At 34.8% G+C, this 12,832-nt stretch overlaps 1 protein-coding gene and 1 pseudogene across 1 annotated transcript; one reads left to right on the top strand and one right to left on the bottom strand.

Moving 5' to 3' along the window:
* Positions 1-5,752: 5,752 nt before the first annotated feature.
* Positions 5,753-6,517, top strand: LOC147522809 (uncharacterized). The gene has a single exon (XM_086568557.1). The coding sequence runs from the start codon at positions 5,753-5,755 to the stop codon at positions 6,515-6,517; it is 765 nt and encodes a 254-aa protein (XP_086424683.1).
* A 572-nt stretch (positions 6,518-7,089) lies between these two features.
* Positions 7,090-8,005, bottom strand: LOC147522808 (protein MITOFERRINLIKE 1, chloroplastic pseudogene; annotated as a pseudogene).
* Between the last annotated feature and the right edge of the window lie 4,827 nt (positions 8,006-12,832).

Below are 12,832 nucleotides of genomic sequence, written 5' to 3'. Positions count from 1 at the left end.
GAGAATGACAAACCCTCCCATCTGGGGACTACTGACAACACCAGTCTGTCGAGAAACCTATCTAAACAACGCAACAAATGACGGTATATGGCTCCACCAAAATCAATACCGCCCAACTCATGCAAGTGCTCAAAGTTAGCTAGATATCCCAAGTTAATCGTGGAATGGCGGAAGGAAAAAAAGAAGACACCCATCAAATACATACAGAAAGCTCTTACATACTCATCAACATGTGCTTGACCATCATCGAATCAAGTGACAAATAATCTATTAAAAACTGCAATCCTGAATCAGTAGTCAACGGTGTAATGTATGCAGCCTTGATACCAGAAATCCTAACACCAGCACTGTCATATGACTCTTCAGTCAGACAAGGGAAGAAAGTCATCATTTGGGCACAACTTTGGAATTCAGTGCTACATCTCAATGGATTACCTAATCCTATACTCAAACTAGATATCATGCAAAAATCTAATGGAGTGAAGCCCAACTCTCCCTGAGGGAAATGAAAAGTATGTGTACTATCCCACCATCTCTCAACTAAACCATTAATAACTCCCCTAATGTCGGGTCTTATTGTAAGGGATGTCAACTAGATGAGCAAAGGGAGTCGCTAAAATTGCATCTCTAACATGGTCAAGTGCACCGACTTTCTTAATATCATCCCACCACGTCCTAAGCGGACGTGGAGTGCACCGAACCCGATACATAACACATCTCATCTCGATGTGCATAAAATGAAACTAAAATTAAAAAAATAAAAATAAAAATATACGTATTGAACTACTAAAATTAACTACTACTACTACTAATTTATGAAATTAAAATACATACCTGTTGTTCAAGAACAACTCTTGAGACATGCCTATCATGAAACCTCTTAGACACCGGCCTAAGATGGCTGAAATCAATAGCCTCCGCAGGAAATTCAAAATCGACTTTCTGATATTGAAGCAGCAATGGATCGTTAGCCTCAGCTTCGGAAGTGGTTGGTTCATCATCTAGATCACCACTGGGATTATCCCAAACGTATGCACTGTTTTCTTCTTCCTCACCGCCACCAATCCATCGTGTTTGGTTATATAGACGGATTCGTCGTCGGAACTCATTTTTTTCCTATTAACTAGAGTGACTGAGTTTAAAAAAAATTTGTAAAATGACAAAGTCCGAATCGTCGCTACGACATTATATAAAAACATAGCACACGACATTATTAGTAATTCGCGCCGCGATACTAATGTCGCCAAGCAGGTGGGTCTACAATGAATTTTACGACCACGAATTTGCGACCACCTAGAGTTGGTCGAAATTTGCTACCAGATTCTGTGGTCGCATTCTTCAAATTTGAAGAGTATGCTACCACCACCTAGAGATGCTCTAAGATCTAAAAATGAAATTCAAATAACTAACTATAGAAATTAATTTGTTAAACCTCTTTAAACAAGTAAACATTCAAATCATTTTTCCTTGAATGGTGCAACTTTCTCTTTTAACAAGTTCTCTACTACCTCTTTCTTTCTCTAATATATAAGTCACTTTCTTTTTATTTTTACATAGTCACTTCATGTTTCATTATTAATCACATCTCTACACATTATTTTTAAACTTAAAAACTTACTTTTTAAGCCATTTTCAAAATAAACAAACTATTCTCTCATTTTTTTAAAAAGTCAAACATTTAGATTTGGTTCAATTCAAATGGTCAATTTATGGCATAATCAAAAATGTATTATAATCAGTGAAATAAACAATATTTGACATTATTAAAAGTAGGGGTGTTATACTAATACACATCTCAAAAGAATCTCATCCCGAGATTCGAAAGTAAGGTAATCGATACGAACAAACAAATAATATTGTTTATTAATTTAGAATGTAGTCAGTAATGTACAGAGATCAAAATTAAACAAAGCTAACGTTGATTTAATTATTTTTAAACCATTCCAAACTGCACTACTACAAAAAAGCTCATATACCACTGTTATTTACAGTGGTAAAAAGCCTTTAGCCACTGTTTTCATACCGTGGTAACAACCACCGTGACAAATACTTCTAGCAAAACCGTGGGAAATAGTACCTATTATATACCACGGTTTTGACTAAACCCGTGGTATTAGTATTTCCAAACCGTGGTTAATAGTCTAAACAATATGCTCTATGGGGTATATAAACTACTTATACCTCGGTTCTTACCAAACCGTGGTTTATAGTCATTTAAAAAAAAAAAAAAGCCCCTAATTATTTGATTCTAATCATATTCATTCAACCTGCAACCTACCCTTTTCACCATATATATCCACAATAGATTTAAAAACACATTGCTCAAATAAACAATTCATAGTGCAACACGAACAAAAGAAATAAATTTAGACATCCAACACGAAGACATTGAATTGCTAAAAGAGTTTTGAACTTTTTCGAGTCATCAATAATGAAATAAACATCCAAATTTAGTTGTTCTATCAACATAATAATGACCTAACTTGTTCCATCAATCAAAAGAGCAATCTATTTGTTCTATCTAAAATATCAAAAAAATGGTGAGACCAAACACCAAACCTTAACTGGAATGGGTCAAAACCTAGCAAAGACACAACGCTTGGCTTGAACGCTCCATTATGTTGGATGAATCTAAGAATTTCAAGTCCAATAACATCAAGTTCCTCTTGTGTGTATGTATCTTTGAGGGATAGATTTGTTATCTGCACGATCAAAGATCATAGAGTAATATAATAACTAAATAATGAAGATTACCACAAAATAGAGAATGCTAGTGTATGACGACTTATACCTTATTTTCAAAAGAATTATCTGAACAAGCTTCATTATTTCTCTCATAAACTTCATTACGTAATACCTACACTCTTTACTATTGGCATGTGATTGCTTGGGGGTTTGGTGCTTGATAGTGTATCTTTAGGAACCTACCATACCATTTTCGGTTTACTATAAACAGAAGTTTAACTTATCATGAAAAAGGTACCTCAGAAGTAAATCTGTAAGCACCATGCCTGGAGATACTGTATGTACTCCTACCTTTGACCATGGCCCAAAATATAGCCGAGATAATCGAGATAATCGATATCTCGCCGATATATCTCGGTAAATTGGTACACCGATATCGATATTTCCGACATATATCCACCGAATATTGAACCCTTTTTTTCCGAGATATATCGGAATTTCCGATATGAAAGTTTATATCGCCGATATAATCGATATTTCTAAGATAATCGATATATATCAGTTGACTTTTTGACCAATTGTTAATAACTTAATAATGAAATTTCTGAAATATCCGATATATCCGAGATATAGATATATCGGTAAGATATCCGATATTTTAGAAACTTTGGACTGGTCACCAAAAACACCGAGATATCCGATATATCTCGGTTTTTGGGTACACCGATATATTAACCGATATCGAAATTTTGGGCCTTGCCTTCCACCACTTGTAGTCTGTCAAAAGTGATGCCTGAAGCTGCCTTATTCCGCACTTGGTCGAACCATATCTACAAGTCAAAATAGTCACAACTGAGTGAAAAGCATTAACAAATAATAAACAATCTTAGATCTATGTTGTCAAGCACGAGGCAAGGCGCTAGGTTCCCAAGTAGCGTCTGGGATCTGAGCCTCCTCGGCTACGCCTTCAACAACAACTTGGAACTTGCCGCGATACTCTTAGATGCTAAGCACAAACACTGCTGTTTACTTTAAAATGAATAAAATTAGATTAAGAATGAACAAGAATAGAGCTTACACAGCTGTCAAAGGGGTACTAGAACCTCTAGATCCTGCACTATCCATGTTAAATATGTGACCTCCTTTTTCATGGGATCTCATCACCCGCATGTCTTCTCGTGTGCAAAGCAAAGACCCAACCAAATTTGTTGAGACAATCTATTCATACAATCATGATGTATAAAACTATGTCATTTAAGCACCACCGGCCCCTTTGGGAAGAATAAGTACACTTAGTAACTAAAGTAGACCATCCGTCTCAGTTGAGAAAAAAGCCAAAATCCTTCATATCATGGAAAGCAATGGTTACTGTTTAGATTTATGTCACCAATTTTATTAGCTCATTAAACATATGGTCACTAATTGATTAATGGCATTGGACCTTTACTATTACCACCCCCTTTGCGGAAGGTGATAGAAAACCACATTTCAGAAACAAGCAGTACTCAGATGAATGAATTCAGAGAAAAAGAAACACCTGCTCAATATCTTCATCTGCGAACTGCAGTAAGGGTCTAAAACCTTTATTGGTGCCAGCATTGTTTAGCTGTTGAAAATTAGCAAAACTAATTAATTAGAAAAAAATATAGGAAGAGATGATAAATACATTGCAATAGATAGACAGATTGAAACTGCCATAGATAGACAGATAGACAGAAAGAAAAAGATGAATAAGTGAAAACAAAAGTTTTCAAAACAATCTTTGAGCTATAATATTCGAATGTAATTGCATAACCAAAGGAATCATTCACAAGGATATAATTATAAGAACGCAGTTTCAAATCGGGTATAGCATCAAATCAAACATAATTAGTATTCAAGTCACAAAACAATGAAAAACAGTTGCATAACCAAAGGAATCATTCACAAGGATATAATTATCAAGAACTTGGCACCGATCTCCAATAAGCAAGTACTTTTATGTTTTAAATTGAATATGGTTGACAAACTGAAAAAGACCATGACAATTATCTTCAAGCATAATACTAGACAAGTACGACTATCAACTGTTTAACAAATTACCAAGAACATACTCCTTATTTCCTTCTTTTGGTTTATATTAAACATAAAACAGACTGAGAAGGGAACAACAAAAACAAGAAGAAGAAGAATAATCACAGTAAAATGAACATATTAGTTAAATTGAAAGTAATTAAAATTTCAAACTAATCTAAGAAATCTTACCTTCTAGTAATGACAATATTTCTTGGACCAGCCTTCCGGTGTATAACATGTCAGTGTACAGGTGGCCATCTAAATGTATCAAAGACTGTGAGGCAGCTATCAGAAACTTTATCTGGTCAGGGGATCCTACAGTAAGGAAAGGCATCACGCTCAAATGGGAGAAGGTCTGTAAGGCATATGAGGAAGGAGGCCTCGGGCTTCAAAAGTTCAGAGAGCTTAATCTAGCCCTCCTCATGAAGCTCACTTGGAGCTTTCTCACTGGAAATTCTGAATGGAGTAACTTTATGAAGGCAAAATTCTCTATGTTATCAGGTCAATGGCTTACATACTTCAAAAAGTCATCAGTATGGCCAGGCATTCAATGGGCTCTAAAAGAGATGTCGCCTCACATGGGTTGGGAGGTGGGTCAAGGTAAGGACATCGACTTTGGCGGGATAATCAAGGCGTGGAGTTGCAATAGCGCATTGCAGTACAAGGTGTCAACTGGAGAAACTTCAAGGCCACTGTTGCTGACATCATAATTGAAACTGATTGGAACATTCCAGATCGAGTGCTCCAAGTTTTTGGAAAAGTGGGAATAGATCTAAATACAATCCAACCTCCAACTGGCGAAGCAACCGATATCAGGATTTGGAAACCAGCAAAGGATGGGAAGTTCTCAGTGAAGGAGGCTTTTGATGCTATTAGAAAAAAAGAACAAAAGGTACATTGGAACAAATGGGTCTGGAACAAGACTCTTCACCCGAGAACAGTAGGGATTGTATGGAAACTCCTACAAAAGGCAGTGCCCACTGATGACAAGGTCAAGAAGAAGGGAATTCCCATGGCTTCTCGATGTCGGCTTTGTCAAAAAGAGGAAGAATGTGTTAACCACTTACTCTGGGAATGTGAGGCAGTAAAGGAATTATGGGGCTGGCTCGCGGATGTCTTCAAGGTAAGGATTTCGTTGAACTTGCAGGAAGTGATATCGGCCACAAAGCTTCTTAGTCCAATCAGAAAAGAACTATGGAATGTAGGAGCTGCGCACCTAATGGCACAGATTTGGAAAACTAGGAATCGCATCCTATTTGATGAGAAGAAGATAAATATTATTCTCATCAAGTATGAAGTGACCAAAGGAATTCAAGCTGCAGGGTTGGTTGCTACTGGGCACATGCGTAATTCAGCGGAAGAGCTGGAAGTTCTTCACTCTCTTCATATCAGAGGCATCTCTAAGCCACCACGCTGCCCAAAAGAAGTCTGCTGGAAGCTCCCCCAACCAGGCACAGTCAAAGCCAATACTGATGGCTCATCCAGGGGAAACCCAGGAAATGGGGGGATTATATTTCGCGATCACCATGGTCAAGTTCTGGGGGTTATGGTTTCTGGGCTAGGAGTTACCACCAGTTTCGATGCTGAATGTGAAGCTATTGTTATGGCGGTGGAGTCAGCAATAGCAAAAGGTTGGAGAAGTCTATGGATTGAAGCAGATTCACAACCTGCCATCATAGCATTTAGCAAGGGGAACATTCCATGGGCTGTTAAGGCAAGATGGGCTACGAGCAACTCAGAAGATGGATTCTTGGAAACTCTCTCATATTTATCGTGAAGCTAACTTTGGAGCTGACGCGGCATCAAAGAAGGGCTCATCAATGCAAAGAGGCACATACTGTTGGAGCTGCACCAAGCCAGACTGCATCAGATGCTTAGAAGATCCTCATAGAACCTACTACCGGTTTTAATTAGCTATGATCATGTAGCACCCTAAGTTTTAAGACCTTTATCTCCTGTAACTATATTATTATATCAATAAAATATCCTTACTTGTGTGCAAAAAAAAATTCTTGGACCAGCCTTATAATGTTCTTCCAAAACCATATTGGAACCAATCATCGTTCCGATTATAATTCCCCCAAGCCAACTATACCATATCAAAGTATCCAATTGATTGTTCCCACCTTCAAACAAAATTCACACAAAACTTTCTCAATCCAAAAATTCCAAATTATTGTAAAATGTCCCACCAAATTATGAAAAATTCAAACTTGACAATTGAAATCTAGTTGCAAGTATGACTCCAGTACTCATCATACTCACAAGATATCTTCCAACTTGAGTAGCACACTACAATTCAAACTTAACCAACAACAAGTTTATAAGCAAAATAATATAACAAGCATATTATCCACAAATCTTACCGAGAGGAAAAGCCATTGCTATCGCCCCTGCTAACGCCCCGCAACACACACTCTCAAATGGTTCCAAATGACCTTTCTTAGTTTTAGCAAACACTGCGGCTTTCAAATACTCAAACGACGAATAACTCAACACCCCAACAGGTAAATTCCTAAGCAAAGTCGCAGATAAATAACCAAAGATATAAACCCAATATGCCGCCTTTTCCAGTAATATACTCAACAAAACTTGCCAAGACCTACCCACCACACCGGGCTTGCATCCTTTGAGTAATAAGCTCTTTCGGCACCATTACAGCTGAAGACACAATATTCCCCATTGCACCAGCAGTTGGTGGAATTAAAACAGATGGGTATTTACTAAATTTCGATAAAAACAACTTTCCAAACTCACAAGTACCAAAATAAATTGCAGAAGAAACAGTTGAACCAACAATTACAGCACAAATGCCGCTATAAAAACCCAATATCCCCTTTGCTTGGAAAGTTTTCACAATGACATCTACACTTCCTTTGTAAATTTGAGTTGCCCCTTTGGTTTGTAACTTTGTTTTAATAGTGTCTAAAGGTAAAAGACAGACATAAGTAAAAGCACCAGCCATACCTCCAGTTGATGAACCAATGAGTGCTTTCTCAAAAGTTGTCAAGTTTTTCATCAAAGTTTGAATCTTTGGACTCCCTTTAGCAGTGGGGTTAATCCAATTTTTTGATTTTGGGGTAGAAAAGTTTTGTTCCATTGAAATGGAAATTGAAGAGAATGTGATATTGTTGTTTGGAGGAGATAATAGAGTGTCGTTGAAATGAGTGAAAAGGTTGTCGAAATTAGTGAGACTTTAAAGGTAGGTGCTTGCAATGAAGTTTGGAGGTGGAAGACCAAGTGATGCAGAGAGCTTGTTCTTCATATTTTAAGGTAGGGTGCGGGGTTTTGGTAGGCTTTCTTTGTCCACGGTATCCAGGCTATTTTGCAAAACATTCGCCACCTTTTTCGTTGAAACTGTGGGATATATGAATACCAAAGCACAAATTAGCTGATTTTGAGTCGTTTCGTGGTATATGGCACTTTATATGCCACTGCTTTATGAGACTAGTGGTATTTTCTTGTGCCGAAATTAGAAAAGTTATTCTTACCGTGAGAAATGCCTATTAGCCACTGTTATTAGTGAAACCGTGGGATATACTCTTTGACCTACCGTGGGGAATGAGCCTTTATGTAGTAGTGATGTATGCCCTCATGCCATAACAAAATCTATTATAGTTTAATCGTCTACATCAAAACAAGTTATTACTCTCACTTAGACACAAGATAAATAAATCAGTTTTTCTTAGCATGTATTTATCTTACAACCGAAAATACATAACAACAAATATATTCCCCTTTACCAAAATTCTACACTTCTACAATTATCACATGCGAATAAAATAAATAAATTCTTGCAAATATAATCAATGAACTTTTCAATACAACAAGTAGTAATTAATCCATAATATATCATTTATTCATGTTCTTATTTCAAACAAACCAAAATACTAAATTAAGTCTCTATAATTCTAACATATAATTGTTTAAACCCACAAAGGAAATGCACACCCATTTTTCTTCTCATATACTTTATATATCATTAATAATAATAATGTAATGTTAATAGATTTTATGCAATTAAAATTAATAACATTATTGATATGTGCTATATCTCATAATTATTATACGTACACCAAACATTAACATTCCAACTACCAATTCATTTCATAAATGTCCAACCACCAAAAATATATTTTATTTTAATAAATTGAAAACAATTGAAAAACAACAATTGAAATAATTAGAATAGCTTATTATGTGAGGTCTACTCACCTTTTCTTCTTGCGAAAGAACAATAAGAAAAGATTGCCACTCCACGTAAGATTCAAACGCCACTAAGCAATAAAAATACTCCACGTAGATTCCAAGAGAAACACCAATAAATAGTAAAAGCTTTATTTTCATAGTTCTTCTTCTCTTCTCATTTTTTTTTCTCTCTCTCTATCTCTCATTTTTACTATTACATTCTAAGATCTAAAAATGAAATTTAAAGAACTAACTATATAAATAAATTTGCTAAACCTCTTTAAACAAACAAACATTCGAATAACTTTTTCTTGAATGGTGCAACTTTCCCTTTTAACAAGTTCTCTACTATCTCTTTCTTTCTCTAATATAAGTTACTTTCTTTTTATTTTTACAAAGTCACTTCATGTTTCCTTATTAATCAAATCTCTACACATTATTTTTAAACTTTAAAACTTACCTTTTAAGCCATTTTCAAAATAAACAAACTATTATCTCATTTTCTTTAAAAAGTTAAACATTCAAATTTGGTTTCAATTCAAATGGTTGATTTATGGCATAATAAAAAAATATATTATAATTAGTAAAATAAACATTATTTGACATTATTAAAAATAGGGGTGTTATATGTTTATGGTATCAACAATGATTGTTCACACTATATACACCGGGTCGTTTTTGTTGGGCTGGACTATTTATTATTTCGCGTCAGGGGTAAACTTGACTTTTCATCTACCCGATCCGCTTTTTATTTTGCATCAAGGGTATACTTGACCTTTCATCTACCCGGTCCTTGTGAGTGATTAAAAAAAACGTGGTGTTGAGTGTGAATTTTTCGTCCGATTTGTCCTTGAGAGTCACTCCCTGTAGAAAGTAATGGTTCAACAAAAAAAAAAACGTTTTGGGGACATACACATATTTGAACTAAAAAAGGAAATTGATAAAGCCCTCCAAAACCATTACCAGCATTGTTTTATCCCGTTCCGTTTCGACATTTTCGGTTTCTTAGCACAACAGTCAGTTGAACTCTTTAAAAGATTGCATAAAGTTATTGACAATAATATAATAAGGACAATTTGTTCTAACGAGTTTGTATTTAAGATGAAATAATTTGTCATTCAGAAAGGACTTACGGCACAGCTTGTTGGACACTTGTCTTAATTTTTTGTAACACTTGTTATCAATAAAATTTTCACTTTAAAAAAAAAAATTAAAATTAAAATCCCCCCAATAAGCGTTGCGGTTGGATTATATTATGAGTGATACACAATTCTTACAATTTGGTTTGCTGCCATTTAACTGCTTGGACTTTTGGAGAATGGCCCATTCTGCATATGAATATGGGCCACTACAATGCTAGCTTGGACTGATCATAGAAACAACAAAATGAGCATTGGTGGCAGTCCTAAGTTTGGGACTATATGTTTAGTTAGTCGATGATGATGAAGGTTGTAGCCTTGTAGCTAGGAGGGTGTGCACAAGGCCAAATTGTCCTTGTTGATTACTGGGAGCCCAATTAATGTGTGTATGTGTGTGTGTGTGTGATAATCAACTAAAATTAAGCCCAATTAATGTGTTGTTGGATGACTTTTTTTTTTTTAATGTGTTGCAGTGTAGAAATTAATAATGCAATAGTTGTTGTTAATATAACAATAGATTTTTCGAAAAATATTTTGGTTTTCAAAAGTTTAGTAGCGAGACATATGTACCAGATAAGCTAAGTACTTAGTTATACTTTCGTTGAAATTTCATATTTTAGCAACATAAACCATCAAGTGTATACTTATAGGATAAATTCTTGATTCGGCCATGATAATGGTGCATTGGGCTCCAACCGGCCACACCCTTTAATTTTGACCATTTTACCCTTCCTTGCAATACTCTCTCTCCTCCTACCACACTCTATCTCCTATTGTACTTTTGATGTTGATATGAGAAAATACAATTAGATTCTTTTAGCGATACGAACTAGCGATTGTTGACCGTTGGATTTTGACCATCATAAAATGAAGGGTTAGTTAGACTTACCCCAATTGCAAGATCCAATGGTTACAAGATGATTTTTTTTCAGATGAAGAAATCGACCGCTTGATCACTCAAATGGGGGTAAGTCTAACTAACCCTAAAATGAAAACGTGGTAGTAATTTATACAGGCACAGTTAGATAACTTTGAAATCTAGAAGTAGTAGTAGTAATTTACAGACCTACTGTCAGCAATGTTTTCATTATTTGTGTAATTTAAACATGAGACAAATTTTACCTCATTTTTTGCGCGATTTTAAACATTAAAAATTCTCTCTTCACTGCAACCGATTCTCTCTCTCTCCTGTAGTTTTTGCATTGTCCCTACATGATTTGACCAGCTTCAATTCAAAAAGATAATTTCTCTCTCCTCTTACACTTTTCTCTCTCCTTGTCCCCTCATGATTTATACATGTTAATTTCTAACAACCATTCGATTTCATGGAGATCATTACAATCAAGATAGACCATCTAGATTGAGTTTTGTTTTTGTTTTTTTAGGTAATTAAAATTATGAAAAAAAAAGTACAAAAATAAAATAGTGAAATAAATTAGATAATAAATAAAATCAAAATGCAAAAAAATATATACACAAGAAAATATTAAAATAACAAAATCCATCTTCCTTAAAATAATAAAATCCATCATCCATTAAAATAGCAAATTTTTTCTTTTTTGCAAACTCATTCCATCAATCTAACAAAATCGAAATTCCAAGCCATGTTGTCATTAACTCCCAAACTTCATCAGTTGATTGGATAATGATAAAGTCAAGGTACAATAGTAAAATTGCTGATATACAATGCGAATGAGTTTGTCAGTCCCTCATATGCAACATGACAAATGACATAAGGAATTTGGCGGGAAAACTATTAGGCTGGAATAATTGGGCGGGAAAACAACTAGATATCTCATTTTCTTCTTACATTTATCATCATTAGTTCTTTAAATCCCTCTCTTATCACTCACTTTCTCCATTTTTCGATTTTCATTTCCCAGATCTTTCTCTTCTTTATTTGAATAACTCATCTCACACAACCAATTATATTTTCCATTTTTAGTAATTAGTTTACATGGAATAGAAAAAAAAAATGTCATCTTTTTGTTTCGTTGTGCTGATATTTTCATCATTCATCTACAAAACTTCACTGTTGTTATAGATATGAAAAGTTAGTTCAACAATAATTTGAAAAACTAACTCATCATTTAGTTTAGTTACACTAAAAGTTGTACAAAAAATGATATGATGATTATGGAATAGGTGCTCCAGAAGAACTTACTTGAAAATGAACTTGTGTTTTTTTTCCAGTACATTTTGTGTAAAGTTTTTTCTTGAATGTATTAATTGTATGAATATGATAGTTACTTTCATATAATATGCCAAAAACTTATATGATTTTTGGTACTGAACTGGTGGTGATTGTTTGTCTCATTTTTTTTTTGACATACTAAGTTTCTCTAAGTTGTAATTTGTTGATCTGTGATCGAGTCCAAACTACTAGGGATTATGTTATTTTATTATTATATTTTTAAGTTTATCTACTGAGGAATCTGTTTGTTTTTTTAGTATATTTTGGGTAATAAGTATTATATATATATATTACATGCTAGAAATGGGGAGGGATACGCCCACTCCAGTCTCGCCATTCCCAACCCACTCCAAATCTCATCCACTCACCTTGCGAGATCATCTCGAAATCTTGGGGTCCATATTAAAACAAAAGTAAACTGAAAAAAAAAAAAAAAAACCTTTCGTCTCGCCAAACCTTTCGTCTCTCGCAACACCATCAAAAACAAAAACAAAATTTATACATAACAAAAACAAAATCAAACGAAAACAAAACAAAGAAAACAAATAGAACCAATTTCGCAGGTCAATTT

This window comes from Coptis chinensis, chromosome 1, assembly GCF_015680905.1.
Source record: "Coptis chinensis isolate HL-2020 chromosome 1, ASM1568090v1, whole genome shotgun sequence".
NCBI lineage: Eukaryota > Viridiplantae > Streptophyta > Magnoliopsida > Ranunculales > Ranunculaceae > Coptis > Coptis chinensis.
This window is presented reverse-complemented; position numbering and strand designations above follow the sequence as displayed.

Coding starts and splice junctions, on each gene's coding strand:
- LOC147522809 (XM_086568557.1), top strand. CDS start 5,753: ATGGCTTCTCGATGTCGGCTTTGTCAAAAAGAGGAAGAATGTGTTAAC.